The 22675-nt window shown below is 44.6% G+C and overlaps 1 protein-coding gene across 10 annotated transcripts; it reads left to right on the top strand.

Moving 5' to 3' along the window:
* On the top strand, nucleotides 1–9328 carry LOC123187309 (two-component response regulator-like PRR37). 10 transcript variants are annotated; one of them, XR_006493888.1, is made up of 10 exons: nucleotides 1–506; nucleotides 614–822; nucleotides 927–1091; nucleotides 1197–1330; nucleotides 1528–1683; nucleotides 2136–2319; nucleotides 3638–4055; nucleotides 4138–4804; nucleotides 4916–5273; nucleotides 5359–5562. XR_006493888.1 is itself a non-coding variant. In XM_044599136.1 (10 exons), exons 2-10 carry the CDS (start codon nucleotides 496–498, stop codon nucleotides 5012–5014), a joined length of 2043 nt encoding a protein of 680 aa, XP_044455071.1. In that variant the 5' UTR covers nucleotides 1–144; nucleotides 342–495; the 3' UTR covers nucleotides 5015–5487. The 10 variants fall into 10 exon arrangements, 9 of the variants coding, with proteins under 9 accessions (XP_044455071.1, XP_044455070.1, XP_044455075.1 ...); XM_044599136.1 differs by having other exon boundaries at nucleotides 1–144; nucleotides 342–506; nucleotides 4916–5487; XM_044599135.1 differs by having other exon boundaries at nucleotides 1–144; nucleotides 232–506; nucleotides 4916–5487.
* The last annotated feature ends 13347 nt before the right edge of the window (nucleotides 9329–22675 follow it).

The raw sequence follows: 22675 nt of genomic DNA, 5'->3' as shown, positions 1-22675 counted from the left end.
ACACGGCCTGCTCGTCCATCGATCTCTCCCCCTCTGCTCGGCTCGGCTCCAGTCCCCGCCGCCGCCGTCCATGGCCGCGGCCCCTCCCGCGTCCTCGTCATCCTCCTCCTCCACCTGACCGGCAGCGCAGCGCGACAACGCGAGGTGAGCTCCCGCCGGTCTGTCACCCATGCACTCTGTTTCCGCTCGATTGGGGATCGAATCATCCGTTCAACCTCTGTGTGGATCCAGGGCATGCTCCTTCGCTCATTCCAGGCTCTCCCTCTAGCTAATAATATGTGCTCGGAAATCGCTGGAGATTAACCGGCTCGCCGCCTTGTCTGCTACTGCCCCCCTTTTAGCCGCCGGCCGCTCCGCTCCATTCGAGGACACGATTCATTCCCGCCGCAGTCTCAATCCCTTGCTCTTCTCTCTGTGTCTTTTTGCGTTTTGTTTCTTGATTTGCTTCGGTGGCCCGCCGCCCCGCCGCGCCGTCGACGAACGCACGCCCGCCGGATGCGACCGAGGTTCGATTGTTATTCACGGCAGCGTACTGCTGGTTGTGCTATGCGCGCCTCCTCCTCCCTCCCCGTCCACCACCAAACGACCCCAACGTGTTTCCTCTTGGAGCCAGGCCGCCTCCTCCTAGCGCCATGGACCGTCATCACCACCACCACCAGCAGCAGCAGCAGCAGCCGCCGTCGCCGCAGGAGGAGCATGCCGCGCAGCCGCGCTGCTGGGAGGAGTTCCTGCACAGGAAGACCATCAGGGTGCTGCTCGTGGAGACCGACGACTCCACCCGGCAGGTCGTCACCGCCCTGCTCCGCCACTGCATGTACCAAGGTGCTTACCCATACTCTGTCTCAGCTACTACCAGTGTTAATTTGCACAGGCTCGGTCGTCATGGAGGTACTGAATTTGGGCGTTGGTTGTGTGTCATGTTTCAGTTATCCCTGCTGAAAATGGCCACCAGGCGTGGGCGTATCTTCAGGACATGCAGAGCAACATCGACCTTGTTCTGACAGAGGTCTTCATGCACGGTGGCCTGTCCGGGATCGACCTGCTCGGCAGGATCATGAACCACGAGGTCTGCAAGGACATCCCCGTCATCAGTAAGCACCTCGATCCACCCCACCTCGGCGCTAAAATGTTTCAGTATCAGGTTCATTTGCTTCAGTGCTGCTGCGTGCATAGATTTATATGTTCTTGGTTTCCAGTGATGTCGTCGCACGATTCGATGGGCACGGTCCTCAGTTGCCTGTCAAATGGTGCTGCCGACTTCTTGGCCAAGCCGATACGTAAGAACGAGCTTAAGAACCTCTGGGCGCATGTGTGGAGACGCTCTCACAGCGTAAGTTACTATCTCTGATGGTGTCTGTTCTGTTCTTCCACAGTAGTAGTATGTATCATCATTCAGAAATACTGCTGCTGCTGCTTCTGCTTCAGTTCCTAGTTTCACTTGTGTCCTTGCAGCTTACTAGTGCATCCTTTTCTGGGTCAACGTGTGTGATTATTATACTAAAGCTAAGTTGTTTTCTTGGAACTCAGTCCAGTGGCAGTGGTAGTGGAAGTGCCATTCAGACTCAGAAGTGTACCAAATCAAAGAGCGGCGACGATTCCAACAACAACAGCAATAATCGCAACGACGACGCCAGCATGGGGCTCAATGCAAGGGATGGCAGCGATAATGGCAGTGGCACTCAGGTATGAGATTTTTATGTTTTTTTTTTGTGTGTGTACTTAAGGTATACTACTATCTGTGATATTTTCAGACAAGACTGAACAGAACAATTATTAGGATAAGGAAGCTAGATAAAACTGAATGGAACTAACTGCTTCTCCTAGTGCACTAGAGGCCAATTTGTCCATATGGCGAACTAATTATCTGTGACTAGAACATGACTTACTCTCTTCGTTACCTAACGGACTTAGACAAGTCTGACTTGCATGTGTATTTTATTCTAGTGTAGTAGTAGTCTTTGCTTAAAATGTACTGGGAAACTGCCAGACACTGGAAACTGTTGGATAGTAAGATTTGAAACACATGCTAGTTGTTTGGACTTTGGATAAATTTGAAATAACCGTTGTAAGCAGAATACTTACATCTGTGAGAAGTATCTGCATCTGAACTAGTTTTCTCATCAATTTATTTTAAGGCGCAGAGCTCATGGACAAAGCGTGCCGTTGAGATCGACAGTCCACAGGACATGTCTCCAGATCAGTCAATTGATCCGCCTGATAGCACTTGCGCGCATGTGAGCCACCTGAAGTCAGAGATATGCAGCAACAGATTAAGAGGTACAGATAACAAAAAATGCCAGAAACCAAAAGAAACTAATGGTATGGTATGCTCAAGTCACTACAACACGTTGGTTAATCAGAGGCGTAATGTTGCAGGCGTTTTCTAAAACGCCCTCTTACATGTTATGCGGAGGCACTTTTCGGAATTGCCTTGAAAGAGCAGAGTATTTGAGGCATTTTAGAAGAACGCCTCAAAACCAAGATGCAACGGCGGCAAAATTTCAAAACGCTGTGGTTTCGTTGTACATACAGAGGCGTATTAGGAGAACGCCGTGGCTCGGATAATTTTGGCGGCATTCTGCAGAAGGCCTGACTGTATTCGAAGGCGTTTTGATGCATGGTATGCGCGTAGGTTGGCTGCAGGGCTGTTGTGGCCGCGGCGGCACGCAAAGGGATTGGCCGGTGCCGTAGGACGGTCGCTCGCTCAGGCACCGAGCAGCTGCAAGCTGGCCCGTACTGCTGCTGGTGCGGTGACTGCAGACCGGTGGCCGATCTGCTGCAAGGAAGGCGCTGACAGTTGCAAACTCTCGTCGCCGTTGCCGTCGCGGTCGCCGTTGCCGTTGCCGTCGCCGTCGCCGTCACCGTCGAGCTGCAAGAAAGGTGTGCAATGACAACTCCAAACTCAGGTTCCCGTCGCCGTCGTGTTCCGGCCACCGGCGATGCGCACGTGTGATGCCTTCAGGGAGAGGCATGCATGCCTGTTTTAAGTCAGCAATACGCGGCTGACCACTTTAGGGTCAATTTTTTTCCAGGCGCGCGAGCACACGGTACAGTCAGTTTAGTCCCATACCGCTTGCCGAGTAAGATCTGAACCTACTTATAAGGAGGAGGCTATCGCACTCTGTCAAGCATGGTAGGTACACGTAGGTTAGGATTAGGATTTAGTTTGATTGATTGATTGATTGATTGATTAGATTAGATTTCAGGATCCAGTTCTCAACAGCTCGATCAAACAGGCGCACGTAGCTGAGGTAGTAGATGCATGCGCGCGTGGCCTGTAGAGGGAGTGACTGACGAGGACCTTTTCCTTTCAGCTGGATTTTGTGCAGTGTTTACAGAAAACGCCTCGGATACGTTGGAGCATTGGAGGCGTTTTCATGCCTGCCGTGGAACGCTCGATCTTTCGAGGCATTATTGGAAAACGCCTTCAATTACATTTCCCTTCACGACCATTTCTAGCGTTTTAGAGAAACGCCGCAACAAACATATAAAGGCACTTCTTTGTCTTTCGGGGGCATTTTAAAATGCCTCGTAATATCAACTGTGTTGTAGTGAGTGCTCAACCAGCTCACTGTGCAACTGAACCAAAGGCTGCTTGTTCCATTTTGTATTGACTAAATTCGATTATGTTTTCCAGGTGATGAGTTCAAAGGGAAGGAGTTGGAGATAGGTGCCCCTGGTAATTTGAACACAGATGATCAGTCCTCCCCGAACGAGAGTTCGGTCAAACCAACTGATGGACGGTGTGAGTATCTGCCACAGAACAACTCCAATGATACAGTTATGGAAAATTCAGATGAGCCAATTGTTCGAGCTGCTGACCTGATTGGTTCGATGGCCAAAAACATGGACGCCCAACAGGCAGCTAGAGCCATAGATGCTCCTAACTGCTCGTCACAAGTGCCGGAAGGTAAAGACGCCGACCGTGAGAACGCCATGCCATATCTTGAGCTGAGCCTAAAGAGGTCGAGATCGACCGCAGACGACGCGGATGCTGCGATCCAGGAGGAACAGAGGAACGTTGTGAGACGGTCGGACCTCTCGGCATTCACGAGGTGCAAAGCATAATATCAGTGTCCTTTGCGAATCCTTAAATCATCCATATGTTGCATACTAACCGTTTTCATTCTTTGCAAGGTACAATACGTGCGCGGTCTCCAATCAAGGCCGCGCAGGGTTCGTCGGGAGCTGCTCGCCCAACGGCAACAGCTCCGAGGCCGCGAAAACGGACGCCGCTCAGATGAAGCAAGGCTCCAACGGCAGCAGCAACAACAACGACATGGGCTCCACCACCAAGAGCGTGGTCACCAAGCCCGCCGGTGGAAATAATAAGGTCTCGCCAATCAACGGCAACACGCACACCTCGGCGTTCCATCGTGTGCAGCCATGGACGCCGGCAACAGCAGCAGGGAAAGACAAGGCTGATGAAACGAGCAAGAAGAATGCAGCAACCGCAGCCGCAGCAGCGAAAGACATGAGTGGTGAAGCACAGAGCAAACACCCCTGCGCAGCGGCCCATGACGCGAATGGTGGATCGGCAGGAGGCACTGCTCAGTCCAGTTTGGTCAATCCATCGGGTCCGGTTGAAGGTCATGCTGCCAACTATGGTAGCAACTCTGGCAGTAATAACAACACCAATAATGGGAGCACCGCAGCTACTGCTGCTGGTGCTGCTGCTGCTGTACATGCTGAGACCGGTGGCATCGACAAAAGAAGCAACATGATGCACATGAAACGGGAGCGCCGGGTGGCCGCCGTGAACAAGTTCAGAGAGAAGAGAAAAGAGAGGAACTTCGGGAAGAAGGTACTGGGTTTTTCCGAAAGCCGATTCCGTCTGTTCTCTGTTCTTCGTTTCATTCTTCTGATAGGGTTTTGTTCGTGATGGCTGATGAAAAATGGGTAACTCATTTTGCAGGTGCGTTACCAGAGCCGGAAGAGACTGGCGGAGCAGCGCCCGCGGGTGCGCGGGCAGTTCGTGCGGCAGCCGCCACCGCCGGCTGCCGTGGAGAGATAACCTCCCGCCACACACCTAGCTATACCTAGTACGTAATACTATTTAGACAGCTGATTCTTGTGTCTTTGGCCATGGATCATTCAGAGACGGTCCTCATGCATCTCGTCTCATCTCCTGGAAGAAGAAGAATAACAAGCTACTCCTCCTCCCGCCTGCCTTAGCTACCTACCATAGAACATGCCGGCGGAGGAGGACGACCGTAGAGTACATAGTAGAAGTGCGGAGTCGGTCGATCAGACAGGCTCCCGAGCGCTAAGTAGTAAGTAATCAATTAATGTCTGAACCTGTATAACGGCATGAGTGAGTATTCGATAAAGCCTTTTACTTTGGCGTTCCGTTCACAGCGGCTATCCCAACCGCTCGCGAGCGCGTGTGGATCCACACCCTGTGGGAGGAGCAAACCATTCAAAATTTGAACAGCTCCCAGTTCCTGACTAGAGCTCCGAGATTTCGGAGAGAATTCCGCAAAAGATCTCCCGTCCGGCGATGGATACGCCGCCGCCACGGATGGTCCTCGCGCCTGGATCGTTCACCCAACTACTTCTAAGGTATGCTCAAACCCATTGGCAATCCATTCAAATCTTTGTTCCTCAACGATTCATCTCACATGCCCTCCGGCGGACAGCTTCTCCTCCATCCCTTCCCAAGATCCAAATCTCTGTTGGACCCAGCAAGAAGAACAAGAGTATGTGGGAGAGACAGAATGGACGGAGGGCGGAAACCATTGCGGGGGCGGCATCGACACCGAGGATCAATTTCAGTCCTCTCCCACCATACCAGATCCAACTTCCCCCATCTATGAGGCCGACGGCGAGGTGAATTGTGAGAACGACGATGCCAAGCTCCGCTCGCCAACGCCAGAGCTCGATGGATACACTTGGTCAGGAGATGAATGCTTGGAGTCGCCGCTGTCAGAGCAAACCAACAAGCCAAACCTGGTTCAGTCAGACCAATCTCGTCCTGACCAATGTCCATGGAAGAGAAGGTAACCACATCTGCCGCTTAGGTCTCCATGTTCTTTTCCTTTGCATCCTGTTGAATGCTTTGTGTTTACCGATTACAAGGAGTTGCATACTGCACTAACTTATCAGCGATTACAGTCAACATGGTGGTTTTTTCAGTGAAAGAAACTGTGTCTATATGCAACTCCAATCACTGCAATATTTACATTGCAGTAGAGGAAGCTGGGACTGAATCTGTTTTTTGGACTTTGGATTCTAATCTGGGTTACATACTGAACTTTTTGGTCTGAACCATTTGTAGCTTGTGTGCATATCTCGTTAATCATATAACATTGAGCAGCCATAAAGTTCAGAACTCCATGAACTGGTAACTGCTGTATGTGCAGTATGGTTAGTTTTACATGCGAGGAATTATGGGTTGTGACAGCTTTTTATGGTCATCTAGGACTCCAAATAGCTCTGCAAAAATCATATTGAAACTTAGTCTTTCATGAAAATGCAGATAAGATTCGCCACATAACTCAGTCTTTCCCTGAGAAGTTTACTTTCATTTCTGTCAGGATACGTTGTGGGAAAATACCAGATCAGCGGCAGCCTAAACAGGGAAGGGTCTGTGCGCTTGAAAAAGCAATGCGTGAATTTGTTCAAAGGAAGTCTGGACAAGTTGTCGCCCCTGAGATTGGAAGAGAGTTCGACTCACTTGCGGAGGCATTTGAATTTTATAATCTTTATTCTTGGGAGATTGGGTTTGGCATCAGATATGGTCAATCTAGGACAAATGCAAAGAAGAGCAGAACCGTTCAGGACATCGTTTGCGGCTGTGCGGTGAGTATAGACAGCATCAAGTGATTCTTTGGATGACATGCTTCTTAGCCACTAAAAATACTAATGTTGCGCTACCGTTATAATTTCAGGGAAGGCCAAAGAAAGAAAACACAAAGTCAGTAGCCTGCAACTGCCAAGCCTTGATCAGGCTACACCGCACAGCCGACAATGGATGGTATATACATGATTTTAGATCTGAACACAACCACCATTTGTCCTCATCGTGTGGCGAGAAACTACATTGGCCATCACACAGGAACATTGACACACACACAAAAGATATTGTCAAGCACTTGAGGAGCAACAACATTGGGATAACCAAGGTTTTTTGTGTCATCGCAAGCTTCTTTGGATCAATGGAGAGTGTACCATTCAACAAGAGAGCTCTCAAGTACATGTGCAAGAGGATGAACCAAGAAACTGCAGATGATGACATAAGGAAAACGGTTCAGCTCTTCTCTGAACTTAAGAAGAATGACCCAATGTTTGCTGACAGTGTTCTTGTCGACGGCGACAGCAAGATTCAGGCTCTTATGTGGACAAATGGAAGGAGTAGATACCAATACAAAATGTTTGGCGATGCAATCACATTCGACACAACATATCGTACAAACCAGTACGATATGCCATTCGGACTATTTGTTGGGGTCAACCATCATTTCCAGAGCATAATATTAGGAGGCGTTATGATGAGGAACGAGAAGCAAGAATCATTCGAGTGGGTATTCAAGGAATTTGTGTCATTAATGGGAGGTAAAGCACCGGTAACTATCCTAACAGGTAAATAATTGGAGCCTCCTAATGCATTTCAAAACATGTAATTTATCTTGTACCTTCATTATCACGTACTGACCATAAAATTCCTATCAGACCATTGCCGTGCCATGGAGTTGGCTATTGCTGAAGTATTGCCTGGAACGAAGCACCGGTGGTGCAAATGGCATGTGCTGCATCGTGCAAAGGAATCCCTTGGCTCTGTATACACACAGAACAAAGATTTCAGGGATGAACTACACAAGATATTGGAATATATGCTCACTGTAGAAGAGTTCGAAGCAGCTTGGGCAAAGTTGATTCAAAAGTATGGTCTTCAGGAACACCCAATGTTGACACAGATATACGAGCTCCGACAGAAATGGGCAAAGCCATATTTTGCAGGTGTATTCTGCGCGAGGATGACAAGCACCCAACGGTCAGAGAGCGCTAACCACATGTTGAAGAATTTTGTACCTGCTGGTGCCTCAATGCACATGTTTGTTAGGAACTACCAGAAACTTCAGTTTGACCGTGATTCAGAAGAAAATTTTGCTGAGAAGAAAAGCCACTTGGTGTGTTTAATGGCCTTAACTGTACTAAATACTAAGTACTTAGCTTACTTTTTCTAACTGTTGGGACAAACAATTCTGACTATAATTTTCGTTGTTCTTAATATAGGTGAGCACAGTGCTCAAGACCGGTTTGCCTATGGAGAGGCATGCTGCGAAGGTTTACACACCTGCGCTGTTCAAACAGTTCCAAGAAGCATGCTTCAAATCTGCATCCTACTACGTCGAGAACACTCTGGTCATAAACGATACATATTGTGTCACACACCTTTTTGCAGAGCGGAGAGAGAGCTGGTCAAAAACATCTTACAATGTCAAAGTGGATCAACCTGAGAATATCTTCAAATGCGAGTGTGGAATGTATGAGCATATGGGTTTGCTCTGCTGCCATGCGATCCGGGTAAAATGTTTTCCTTAAAAGGTTATGTTAGAATTTGAAGACCATTACTGAATCTGTTTAAAACGTGCTAACTAATGTTTCAGGTAATGGCACACTTGAAATTCACGAAGATACCAGAAGAGCACATCATGAGGAGGTGGACTAAAAACGCATGTGAAGATTTACCTGAGCACTTGAAAATATATAAGGGACACAGCCCTATCCTGGAATCAACTACCTTCAGGCATACAACACTTTACACAACAGCTCTTGATATTGTAAGGATGGGTGACAGCAACCCTGAGGCCTTCGACCTTGCAATGGTAAGGCTGTCAGATGCAAGGGATGATCTCAAAGAAAAAGCAACTGAGAAAGATGGCAAAGGACTAGAGGATATACTAGGTAAAGAAAACATTGATATCAACGGGGTTGATGCAGGCGACATTAATCTCAAATCATCAATGAGGATAGAATCTCGCAAGAGAGATCGTGGGCGACCTACCAACGCAAGATCTAGGCCAGGCTATGAAGTGAGCAATCCAAGAACCAAGTTTTGTAAAACTTGCAGGGGAAAGGGACACAACTCTGGGAAGTGCCCAACAAATGACGGATCAAACAAGAAGCAGAGGAAAGAACCAAAGTGCGGGAAGTGTGGCGTACTTGGACACATCAGGACACAATGCAACAGAACATTTGAATCGTGGTTTAGATGAGTAGCTTAACAAATCAAAGCACTTCGGACATAAACTCAATGTCCTGATGTGTATTGGAAATGTAATGATGATCCTTGAATTCCATATCTTTTTAAACAGACTGCTTGTCAGTGTGACAGCGTGTTATGTGACAGATGTTTCATTATTATGTTTGGAAATCTGATTAAGTAGATGGAACAAACACAGCTGAAACTAAATGATTGTGCAAAATACAAGTTCTTCCGTTCTGTTCTATGATCGGAAACAACATGAATTGCTACTACTGCTGCTACAATCTATTAAACAATGTTCACACTAGGTGTAGATGAGATATAACACAATGACTCATGGTCATGCACACACTTTCTACAAGATATGTCTTCTGAATCCATCAAAAAACTATTTTAAGGTATAGGCGCTTATGACCTCCCTCTTTATGCCTTGTAATAATGACTCCTCTGGAATTACAACCTCGCCACACACATCAAGAAATCCGATGACCTCACCAAGCCGCCCGCCAACTAGCCGGGAGCACCAACCGGTCTAGCAGACCCTTGGGGGTGCACCGCATGCTCACGCTATAGAATCCATCGACATCTTCTTTCGCATTCCCATCTTTAGGAGCAATCGATACACTGATCTTCGATGGATTAAATTATTTCATGGATTGGATTTCACTTGCCCGTCTATGTTTCCCTTGCGTGTGCTTGGTATAGGTGTTCTATAAATGTTTCACTGTATTATTATGTATTCTCTTTTAGTTTTTTTATATGTATAGAGGTGGAATAGAATAACCTGCTTGATGGGTAACGATCATACGCCTGTAATGCACTTATTTTCACTTAAATGAATTTTGTAATTCATAGATATTGCAATACTTTATATTAAAAATAAGACAACCAATTTACTTGCTAATTTCAATCCGACTATACAAATCGTAAATTCTTATTGTTCAAGTCAAAATTTCAAGTCTCTTAGTTCACGCTTTCTCGCAAATGGGTTAAAATAGATTATTATTTTCTATCATATTAGAGCTTTCCTCTTTTTTACATGTCAATGAATATTCTAATGGGAATGGAATTTCATAGTATTTTTTTATGGAAAAAAATCATAGTATTGAAAGAGAATAGGTCGCAATTCAGATTGCAAATTACATAAAGCCCATCAAGTTCCAAAACCTTTAAAGCACCAATATCAAATAGAGCCATACGCACATCCTTGGCAAAATAAGGGGCCAGTAGAGCATTGTTCCTTTCGTCAGAAACCCTCCTACAAACAAGGGATACGACATCATGATTTTGATTCTAAAACTCCTTAGTGTATCTCTCTATCCCAGTATCCTCGCGACTAACACCTTAGTCACTATACCTGCCACACGATGTTGGATACCGTAATATTGAGTGGGCCCAGAGTGTATCTCTCCATTGCCGAAGGGTCAAATCTCAGCCTTGACATATTGTGTACCGCATAATATTTCCATTCCACCTCCAGCGAGGTAGCTATCTAATCCGAGTGGGAGCCGGAGCTAAAAGGCCATCCACTCGCTTCGATCAAGTTTCTTCTCTTTCTCTACTGGCTACACGGCTGCAAGCCGTGTCATCCCCGTTTCGGACGTAGTCTTAGCTGTTGGGTTTCGTAGTAATTTCAAAAAATTTCCTACGCACACGCAAGATCATGTGATGCATAGCAACGAGGGGAGAGTATTGTCTACGTACCCAACGCAGACCGACTGCGGAAGCGGTGACACGACGTAGAGGAAGTAGTCGTACGTCTTCTCGATCCAACCGATCAAGCACCGAAACTACGGCACCTCCAAGTTCGAGCACACGTTCAGCTCGATGACGATCCCCGGACTCCGATCCAGCAAAGTGTCGGGGATGAGTTCCGTCAGCATGACGGCGTGGTGACGATCTTGATGTACTACAGCAGCAGGGCTTCGCCTAAACTCCGCTATAGTATTATCGAGGAATATGGTGGCTGGGGGCACCGCACACGGCTAAGGAATAGATCACGTGGATCAACTTGTTGTGTCTTTGGTGCTAGCCCTGCCCCTCTATTTATATGTTGAGCCCCGGGGTCGAAACTTGGAGCAAAAGCCTCCTCAAAGTCGGTTTTGCCCGAAAGGCAAGAGTCCCACTCGGACTCCAGGACCAAACGCCACGATCCTTGGCGTCTGGCCCAGACGCCATGGGCCTCGGCGTCTGGCCCAGGGCCAGACGCCAGGGTCTCCGGCGTTTGGCCCCCTGGCCTCCGCAAAACTCCTTTTGCACCGACCTAAAGCCTCATGGGCTTGACCCCTTGGCCTAACCATATCATCCAATATATGAATCTTTACGTCTCGACCATTTCGAGACTCCTCGTCATGTCCCCGATCTCATCCGGGACTCCAAACTCCTTCGGTACATCAAAACATGTAAACTCATAATATAACTGTCATCGTAACCTTAAGCGTGCGGACCCTACGGGTTCGAGAACAATGTAGACATGACCGAGACACGTCTCCGGTCAATAACCAATAGCGGGACCTGGATGCCCATATTGGCTCCTACATATTCTACGAAGATCTTTATCGGTCAGACCGCATAACAACATACGTTGTTCCCTTTGTCATCGGTATGTTACTTGCCCGAGATTCGATCGTCGGTATCCAATACCTAGTTCAATCTCGTTACCGGCAAGTCTCTTTACTCGTTCCGTAATACATCATCTCACAACTAACATATTAGTTGTAATGCTTGCAAGGCTTATGTGATGTGTATTACCGAGAGGGCCCAGAGATACCTCTCCGACAATCGGAGTGACAAATCCTAATCTCGAAATACGCCAACCCAACATCGACCATTGGAGACACTTGTAGTACTCCTTTATAATCACCTAGTTACGTTGTGACGTTTGGTAGTACCCAAAGTGTTCCTCCGGTAAACGGGAGTTGCATAATCACATAGTCATAGGAACATGTATAAGTCATGAAGAAAGCAATAGCAACATACTAAACGATCGGGTGCTAAGCTAATGGAATGGGTCATGTCAATCAGATCATTCTACTAATGATGTGACCTCGTTAATCAAATAACAACTCATTGTTCATGGTTAGGAAACATAACCATCTTTGATTAACGAGCTAGTCAAGTAGAGGCATACTAGTGACACTTTGTTTGTCTATGTATTCACACATGTATTATGTTTCCGGTAAATACAATTCTAGCATGAATAATAAACATTTATCATGATTATGAGGAAATAAATAATAACTTTATTATTGCCTCTAGGGCATATTTCCTTCAGTCTCCCACTTGCACTAGAGTCAATAATCTAGTTCACATCGTCATGTGATTTAACACCAATATTCATATCTGTATATGATTAACACCCATAGTTCACATCATCATGTGACCAACACCCAAAGGGTTTACTAGAGTCAATAATCTAGTTCACATCGCTATGTGATTAACATCCAAAGAGTACTAAGGTGTGATCATGTTTTGCTCGTGAGAGAAGCTTAGTCAACGGGTCTGTCACATTTAGAGCCGTATGTATTTTGCAAATATTCTATGTCTACAATGCTCTGTACGGAGCTACTCTAGCTAATTGCTCCCACTTTCAATATGTATCCAGATTGAGACTTAGAGTCATCTGGATCAGTGTAAAAGTTTGCACTGATGTAACTTTTACAACAAATTTTTTTATCACCTCCATAATCGAGAAACATCTCCTTAGTCCTTACTAAGGATATTCTTGACCAATGTCCAGTGATCTACTCCTAGATCACTATTGTACTCCCTTGCCAAATACAGAGCAAGGTATACAATAGGTCTGGTACAAAGCATAGCATACTTTATAGAACCTATGACTGAGGCATAGGGAATGACTTTTCATTCTCTTTCTATTTTATGCTGTGGTCGGGATTTGAGTCTTACTCAATTTCATACCTTTGCAACACAGGCAAGAACTCTTTCTTTAACTGTTCCATTTTGAACTATTTCAAAATCTTGCCAAGGTATGTACTCATTGAAAATCTTATCAAGCGTCTTGATCTATCTCAATAGATCTTGATGCTCAATATATAAGTAGCTTTTTACTGAGGTCTTTTCTTTTTAAAGAACTCCTTTAAAACACTCCTTTATGCTTTGCAGAAAAATTCTACATCATTTCTGATCAACAATATGTCACTCACATATACTAATCAGAAAGGCTGTAGTGCTCCCACTCACTTTATTGTAAATACAGGCTTCATCGTAAGTCCATATAAAACTATATGCTTTGATCAACTTATCAAAGCGTATATTCCAACTCCGAGATGCTTGCACCAGTCCATAGATGGATCGCTGGAGCTTGCACATTTTGTTAGCACCTTTAGGATTGACAAAACCTTCTGGTTGCATCATATACAACTCTTCTTTAATAAATCCATTAAGGAATGCAGTTTTGACATCCATTTGCCAGATTTCATAAAATGTGGCAATTGCTAACATGATTCATATAGACTTAAGCATCGATACGAGTGAGAAAACCTCATCGTATTCAACACCTTGAACTTGTTGAAAAACTTTTGCAACAAGTCGAGCTTGGTAGATAGTAACACTACTATCAATGTCCGTCTTCCTCTTGAAGATCCATTTATTTAACATGGCTTTGCTGATCATCGAGCAAGTCAATCAAAGTCCATACTTTGTTGTCATACATGGATCATATCTCAGATTTTATGGCCTCAAGCCATCTCGCGGAATCTGGGCTCATCATCGCTTCCTCATAGTTCGTAGGTTCATCATGGTCTAGTAACATGACTTCCAGAACATGATTACTACACCACTCTGGTGCAGATCTTACTCTGGAAGACCTACGAGGTTCTGTAGTAACTTGATCTGAAGTTTTATGATCAATATCATTAGCTTCCTCACTAATTGGTGTATTTGTCACAGGAACTGATTTCTGTGATGAACTACTTTCCAATAAGGTAGCAGGTACAGTTACCTCATCAAGTTCTACTTTCCTCCCACTCACTTCTTTCGAGAGAAACTCCTTCTCCAGAAAGGATCCATTTTTTAGCAACGAATATCTTGCCTCCGGATCTGTGATAGAAGGTGTACCCAACAATTTCCTTTGGGTATTCTATGAAGACGCACTTCTCCGATTTGGGTTCGAGCTTATCAGGATGAAACTTTTCCACATAAGCATCGCAGCCCCAAACTTTAAGAAACGACAACTTGGGTTTCTTGCTAAACCATAGTTCATATAGTGTCGTCTCAACGGATTTAGATGGTGCCCTTTTAACGTGAATGCAGCTGTCTCTAATGCATAACCCCAAAACGACAATGGTAAATCAATAAGAGACATCATAGATCGCACCATATCCAATAAAGCGCGGTTACGACGTTCGGACACACCATAACATTGTGGTGTTCCAGGTGGCGTGAGCTATGAAACTATTCCACATTGTTTTAATTGAAGACCAAACTCGTAACTCAAATATTCGTCTCCGTGATCAGATCGCAGAAACTTTATTTTTCTTGTTACGATGATTTTTCCACTTCACTCTGAAATTCTTTGAACCTTTCAATTATTTCAGACTTATGTTTCATCAAGTAGATATCCCCATATCTGCTCAAATCATCTTGTGAACGTCAGAAAATAATGATACCTGCTGTAAGCCTTTCATCGGACCACATACATTGGTATGTATGATTTCCAACAAATCTGTTGCTTGCTTCATTGTTCCGGAGAACGGCATTTTAGTCATCTTGCCCATAAGGCATGGTTCGCAAGCATCAAGTGATTCATAATCAAGTGATTCCAAAATCCCATCAGCATGGAGTTTCTTCATGCGCTTTACACCAATATGACCTAAACGGCAGTACCATAAATAAGTTGCACTATCATTATTAACTTTACATCTTTTGGTTTCAATATTATGAATATGTATATCACTAAGATCGAGATCCAATGAACTATTTTCATTGGGTGTGTAACCATATAAAGTTTTATTCATGTAAACAGAACAACAATTTATTCTTTTACTTAAATGAATAACCGTATTACAATAAACATGATCAAATCATATTCATGCTCAACGCAAACACCAAATAACACTTATTTAGTTTCAACACTAATCCCGAAATTATAGGGAGTGTGCGATGATGATCATATCAATCTTGGAACCACTTCCAACACACATCGTCACTTCACCCTTAACTAGTCTCTGTTTATTCTGCAACTCCCGTTTCGAGTTACTAATCTTAGCAACTGAACTAGTATCAAATACTTAGGGTTTGCTATAAACACTAGTAAAGTACACATCAATAACATGTATATCAAATATACTTATGTTCACTTTGCCATCCTTCTTATCCGCCAATCACTTGGGGTGATTCCGTTTCCGGTGACCAGTCCCTTTGCAGTAGAAGCACTTAGTCTCAGGCTTAGGACCAGACTTGGGCTTCTTCACTTGAGCAGCAACTTGCTTGCCGTTCTTCTTGAAGTTCCCCTTCTTCCCTCTGCCCTTTTCTTGAAACTAGTGATCTTGTCAACCATCAACACTTGATGTTTTTCTTGATTTCTACCTTCGTTGATTTCAGCATCACGAAGAGCTTGGGAGTTGTTTTCGTTATCCCTTTGCATATTATAGTTCATCACGAAGTTCTACTAACTTGGTGATGGTGACTAGAGAATTCTGTCAATCACTATCTTATCTGGAAGATTAACTCCCACTTGATTCAAGCGATTGTAGTACCCAGACAATCTGAGCACATGCTCACTAGTTGAGCGATTCTCCTCCATCTTTTAGCTATAGAACTTGTTGGAGACTTCATATCTCACAACTCGGGTATTTGCTTGAAATATTAACTTCAACTCCTGGAACATCTCATATGGTCCATGACGTTCAAAACGTCTTTGAAGTCCCGATTCTAAGCCGTTAAGCATGGTGCACTTAAACTATCAAGTAGTCATCATATTGAGCTAGCTAAACGTTCATAACGTTTGCATCTGCTCCTGCAATAGGTCTGTCACCTAGCGGTGCATCAAGGACATAATTCTTCTATGCAGCAATGAGGATAATCCTCAGATCACGGATCCAATCCGCATCATTGCTACTAACATCTTTCAACACAATTTTCTCTAGGAACATATCAAAATAAACACAGGGAAGCAACAACGCGAGCTATTGATCTATAATTTGCAAAATACTACCAGGACTAAGTTCATGATAAATTTAAGTTCAATTAATCATATTACTTAAGAACTCCCACTTAGACAGACATCCCTCTAATCCTCTAAGTGATCACGTGATCCAAATCAACTAAACCATGTCCGATCATCACGTGAGATGGAGTAGTTTCAATGGTGAACATCACTATGTTGATCATATCTACTATATGATTCACGCTCGACCTTTCGGTCTCCGTGTTCCGAGGCCATATCTGCATATGCTAGGCTCGTCAAGTTTAACCTGAGTATTCTGCGTGCGCAACTGTTTTGCACCCGTTGTATTTGAACGTAGAGCCTATCACACCCGATCATCACGTGGTGTCTCAGCACGAAGAACTTTCGCAACGGTGCATACTCAGGGAGAACACTTCTTGATAATTTAGTGAGAGATCATCTTATACTGCTACCGTCAATCAAAGCAAGATAAGATGCATAAAAAGATAAACATCACATGCAATCAATATAAGTGATATGATATGGCCATCATCATCTTGTGCTTGTGATCTCCATCTCCAAAGCACCGTCATGATCACCATCGTCACCGGCGCGACACCTTGATCTCCATCGTAGCATCGTTGTCGTCTCGCCAATCTTATGCTTCCACGACTATCACTACCGTTTAGTAATAAAGTAAAGCATTACATCGCGATTGCATTGCATACAATAAAGCGACAACCACATGGCTCCTGCCAGTTGCCGATAACTTGGTTACAAAACATGATCATCTCATACAATAAAATTCAGCATCATGCCTTGACCATATCACATCACAACATGCCCTGCAAAAACAAGTTAGACGTCCTCTACTTTGTTGTTGCATGTTTTACGTGGCTGCTACGGGCTTAAGTAAGAACCAATCTCACCTACGCATCAAAACCACAACGATAGTTTGTCAAATAGACTCCGTTTTAACCTTCGCAAGGACCGGGCGTAGCCATACTTGGTTCAACTAAAGTTGGAGAGGCAATCACCCGCAAGCCATCTCTGTGCAAAGCACGTCGAGGGAACCGGTCTCGCGTAAGCGTACGCGTAAGGTTGGTCCGGGTCGTCTCGTCCAACAATACCGCCGAACCAAAGTATGACATGCTGGTAGGCAGTATGACTTGTATCGTCCACAACTCACTTGTGTTCTACTCGTGCATATAACATCAACATAAATAACCTGGCTCTGATACCACTGTTGGGTTTCGTAGTAATTTCAAAAAATTTCCTACGCACACGCAAGATCATGTGATGCATAGCAACGAGGGGAGAGTATTGTCTACGTACCCAACGCAGACAGACTGCAGAAGCGGTGACACGACGTAGAGAAAGTAGTCGTACGTCTTCTCGATCCAACCGATCAAGCACCGAAACTACGGCACCTCCGAGTTCGAGCACACGTTCAGCTCGATGACGATCCCCGGACTCCGATCCAGCAAAGTGTCGGGGATGAGTTCCGTCAGCACGACGGCGTGGTGACGATCTTGATGTACTACAGCAGCAGGGCTTCGCCTAAACTCCGCTATAGTATTATCGAGGAATATGGTGGCTGGGGGCACCACACATGGCTAAGGAATAGATCACGTGGATCAACTTGTTGTGTCTTTGGTGCTAGCCCTGCCCCTCTATTTATATGTTGAGCCCCGGGGTCGAAACTTGGAGCAAAAGCCTCCTCAAAGTCGGTTTTGCCCGAAAGGCAAGAGTCCCACTCGGACTCCAAGACCAAACGCCACGATCCTTGGCGTCTGGCCCAGACGCCATGGGCCTCGGCGTCTGGCCCAGGGCCAGACGCCAGGGTCTCCGGCGTTTGGCCCCCTGGCCTCCGCAAAACTCCTTTTGCACCGACCTAAAGCCTCATGGGCTTGACCCCTTGGCCTAACCATATCATCCAATATATGAATCTTTACGTCTCGACCATTTTGAGACTCCTCGTCATGTCCCCGATCTCATCCGGGACTCCAAACTCCTTCGGTACATCAAAACATGTAAACTCATAATATAACTGTCATCGTAACCTTAAGCGTGCGGACCCTACGGGTTCGAGAACAATGTAGACATGACCGAGACACGTCTCCGGTCAATAACCAATAGCGGGACCTGGATGCCCATATTGGCTCCTACATATTCTACGAAGATCTTTATCGGTCAGACCGCATAACAACATACGTTGTTCCCTTTGTCATCGGTATGTTACTTGCCCGAGATTCGATCGTCGGTATCCAATACCTAGTTCAATCTCGTTACCGGCAAGTCTCTTTACTCGTTCCGTAATACATCATCTCACAACTAACATATTAGTTGTAATGCTTGCAAGGCTTATGTGATGTGTATTACCGAGAGGGCCCAGAGATACCTCTCCGACAATCGGAGTGACAAATCCTAATCTCGAAATACGCCAACCCAACATCGACCATTGGAGACACCTGTAATGCTCCTTTATAATCACCCAGTTACGTTGTGACGTTTGGTAGCACCCAAAGTGTTCCTCCGGCAAACGGGAGTTGCATAATCTCATAGTCATAGGAACATGTATAAGTCATGAAGAAAGCAATAGCAACATACTAAACGATCGGGTGCTAAGCTAATGGAATGGGTCATGTTAATCAGATCATTCTACTAATGATGTGACCTCGTTAATCAAATAACAACTCATTGTTCATGGTTAGGAAACATAACCATCTTTGATTAACGAGCTAGTCAAGTAGAGGCATACTAGTGACACTTTGTTTGTCTATGTATTCACACATGTATTATGTTTCCGGTAAATACAATTCTAGCATGAATAATAAACATTTATCATGATTATGAGGAAATAAATAATAACTTTATTATTGCCTCTAGGGCATATTTCCTTCATTAGCGAGTAGCGAGGCCTTGCCGGGGCCGCCACTTCCAATTTACACCTAATCCCTCCCATTCATATTATGTGTTGCTCAAACAGATATATTAGATGTATTTTAGTGCTAGACATATTCATTTGAGCAACTAATAATACTAGTAAAACGCCCGTGCGTTGCCACGGGATTTTGGAAAAATTTAAGATGCTACTCACGGAGCTAAAATAACCAAGAATAAAGCCGTCTCAACTAACTCACATCTTTTTCTTGACAATCAGCTAACACACATCATACTATCATACTATCGAAACCTTCCCCATCATCGGCTATCAGTTGGCCATTCACAAGATGGCGGCGGGCGCGGGCGCTAGACTTGGTCATCTACGACGTTGCGGCAGCCGAAGATCGAGTTGGACGTGGGGTGTAAGGAGGGAAACAAGCACGCAAGGAGCAGCGGCATTGCGACGGGCAGTCGTGCCACGGCCTTTACCTTTTCCCGGGCAACAGCCAGAGGCCACCATGCTCCTCGGCTCTCCCTCCTCTCTTCCATGCCTGGCAACAAGATGGGCGAGATAGAGAGGAGGCAACCAAGATGTTTTTCTATATGGCGACCAAGATGCTTTTGTTTACTCGTGCCACGATTCCTTACAGCCCCACCCTCGAGCGAAAAATTATCTCTTCTTTCCAAATTTATCTTCTTTTGCTTCTTGGTTTTTCATTATTCTCGTCAAATAAGAATTGTATTGCTATATAACCTCGTCAAACTAATAGCATACACTTTTATGGATCCACTAATATGAGTTCATCATTATTTCGTTACTAAAAAGGATGGAACTCTAAAATGTTAAACAGCATGCTACACCAAATAATGTGAACTGATTGTATAATCAAACAATTTAATTCAAAATTATAAGATCTTAGGCATTTAATTACAAAACCAATGTGTTTGTGTTGAATGTTATGTTTGATCACTTTTGCAACCAAGTTATTCTTGATATATGTACACCAGTTTTAAAGCAAATGTAGAGTAGCAGAAACAACCATTTCTCCCTTTTTCCTTCTTCTAGAAATCCAGTAATAGACTAATGATATAGACTGCTCTGTTTTCTTTAGATGTAGGGTCCTCCTTGATTATGATGTAGGGTCTCTTTGGGCCATTGAAGCCCCTCCGTCGTCACTCCCTCCCCCATAACTACATCCTCCTCCTTGAGTCACCACGCCAACCCAATCCCGTGTCAGTCTGAGCGCCCGGCAGTTCCCGAGCGTTACTCACCCGGCCTCATGATGCGCGACTCCGTCACCAGCATGCCCTTGCACCACCTCATGCATGCCTCCTTCACCGACCAACAGCGGCCACGGACGAGGTCAACAGGCACTAAGCCCTTGACCACCGCTGCGTGTGCTGCTCTCCCTGCAACAGTGTATCAATTTTCAAAATGGTGTATCAATTAGCTCCGGTGTTCTACTTATGGCTGAAAAAAATTGTCTTTGATTTTTTATTTTGACCCGATTGAAATTAAGTGGTTGCAATGAAAAAGGAAATTGAATTAGATTACTTCACTATCATACTATTAGTTCTTCTCCAAAAAATTCGTTGACAACAACAACTAACGGTAATGGATACATTTCCACTTCAAACATGTCTTTACTTGCCCGAGGTTGATGTAGAGGTCCTTGACGTCGCTCTTGAGCTCCTGGTTGCCATTCTCGAGGTCAAAGAACACCTACAGAGATATTAACCACCACAACCATTTCAAATCTTGACAAACCAAAACGAAAGAGCAATCCTATATATAGGAAAAAAACACATGAATGGCACAAAACCGGCGACGATTCCTTGTTATAGAAACTAATATGCGCACTCATTTTCTATTTGGATCATATTTTGTTGAACAAATCGTTGCTTCAGTTCAGTACCAGTGCCACATCGATGTGTTTCACCTGATCAGTAGTACTACAGGGTCTATCTTTGTGCAAAAAACTATAACGATGCTACGAACTTGTCGCTCTGCACCGGCTCAAAGGGCAACATGTTCCTGTCGAGGTCTGGTCCCCGGCCAGCCATTGCATGTGGAGCTGTCGCAGCTCCCAGCCGACGCCGTCCAGGTGGAGCGTTGGGGACTCCCAGCCGTAGCCGGTCGCTTGATTTAGATGAGTTGATCCAGGTCCAACGCCGCTCCGACCTCCTCTTTGATGGGCTCCATGCCCTTATTGATGTGCCCATGCCAGTCTAAGGAGGCTGGGAGCTCAGCTATTGCCTGAATTACATGCCTGCTCAAAAATTTAAAAACAGCTTGGCTAAAATCTCATATCACTTTCAGAATAAAACTTGATGAAACAGAGTTATGATAACAAAACCATGCGATGAACCAGGATTTTTGATAAATAAAATCAAAAGTACATGTTTTACTCCAACAAGGTATACTACTACTATGTTGGCGCACTTAATTTGGAGCACACATAGAGCTTAATGGACTCGTTATCCGTGAATTCTTCCGCACTTAGAGGTCGACCTGAAGTGAAAATATCATGTTCCATAATATTCAAAGGAACTTTTACAAATGCATGTGGCGCATTTATGGTCATGCGAAATCAGTCTCCTGATAGAGGCACTTTATCCATGTACCTTCTGGGCTTTATATGTCAAATGTATAGAATTTTCTTGAGTACTTCGCTAATGCATGTGGTGCACTTAATTATATGACAAGCAGTGCTTATTCACGTTTCGCATTTTATATACAGCTTAGCAAATGAAATTTTTCACTTAGGGTAGGAGAAGTTATTCATGGCCGCTACGCACTTCATATGTCATACATAGAGAACTTTTTCGTGCGTACACAGGATCTTGAGTACTACGCTAATGCATGTGGTGCACTTAATTAAATGACATGAAGTGCTTATTCACCTTTTTGTCATTTCGGATTGAAACATTGTCAATGAACGTTGTGCACTTGAGATGCCAACCCGAAAGAACTTTACTGCCGTTCATACCATTTTTTGTAGTACTGTTCATGAAGAGGGAGGCGCACCTAATATATAATTCACTAAGAACTTCTCAACGTCGGTTGGGATGACAATAGAATTTTTAGGTTTCAAAAAGGACTTAGAAAAGAACCTCAACATTTATGTTTGAAACATCATTCACGGACGTTCCGCGCCCGAGTTGCCGAACATACAAAACTTTAACAACGTCCATATGAATCTTAGTACTTTACTAGGAGGAATGACGCACTTAAGTTAGACGACACGTAGTGCTTAATGTAAACTTATTAGTGCATGACTTCGCACTTAGAGGTCGACCAGGGAGGACTTACCAAAGAACCTCATCATTTATATTGCACTCGAGTTGCAAAACAGAAATAACTTTAACAACATCCATACGAATCTCAGTACTTTACTATAAAGAATGACGCACTTAATTTGGAGCACACGTAGGGCTTAATAAGTTGTCTGTGC

This window comes from Triticum aestivum, chromosome 2A, assembly GCF_018294505.1.
Source record: "Triticum aestivum cultivar Chinese Spring chromosome 2A, IWGSC CS RefSeq v2.1, whole genome shotgun sequence".
In the NCBI taxonomy this organism is placed as follows: domain Eukaryota; kingdom Viridiplantae; phylum Streptophyta; class Magnoliopsida; order Poales; family Poaceae; genus Triticum; species Triticum aestivum.
The sequence above is the reverse complement of the archived record's forward strand: the minus strand, read 5'-3'. Positions and strand labels throughout refer to the sequence as shown.

Bases quoted from the DNA above. Each gene is read 5' to 3' on its own strand.
- LOC123187309 (XM_044599133.1), top strand. From the start codon at position 5,501: ATGGATACGCCGCCGCCACGGATGGTCCTCGCGCCTGGATCGTTCACC. The intron at 8,130-8,235 runs GTGTGTTTAATG...TTCTTAATATAG, and splicing joins CTGAGAAGAAAAGCCACTTG to GTGAGCACAGTGCTCAAGAC. The intron at 8,527-8,609 runs GTAAAATGTTTT...CTAATGTTTCAG, and splicing joins TCTGCTGCCATGCGATCCGG to GTAATGGCACACTTGAAATT.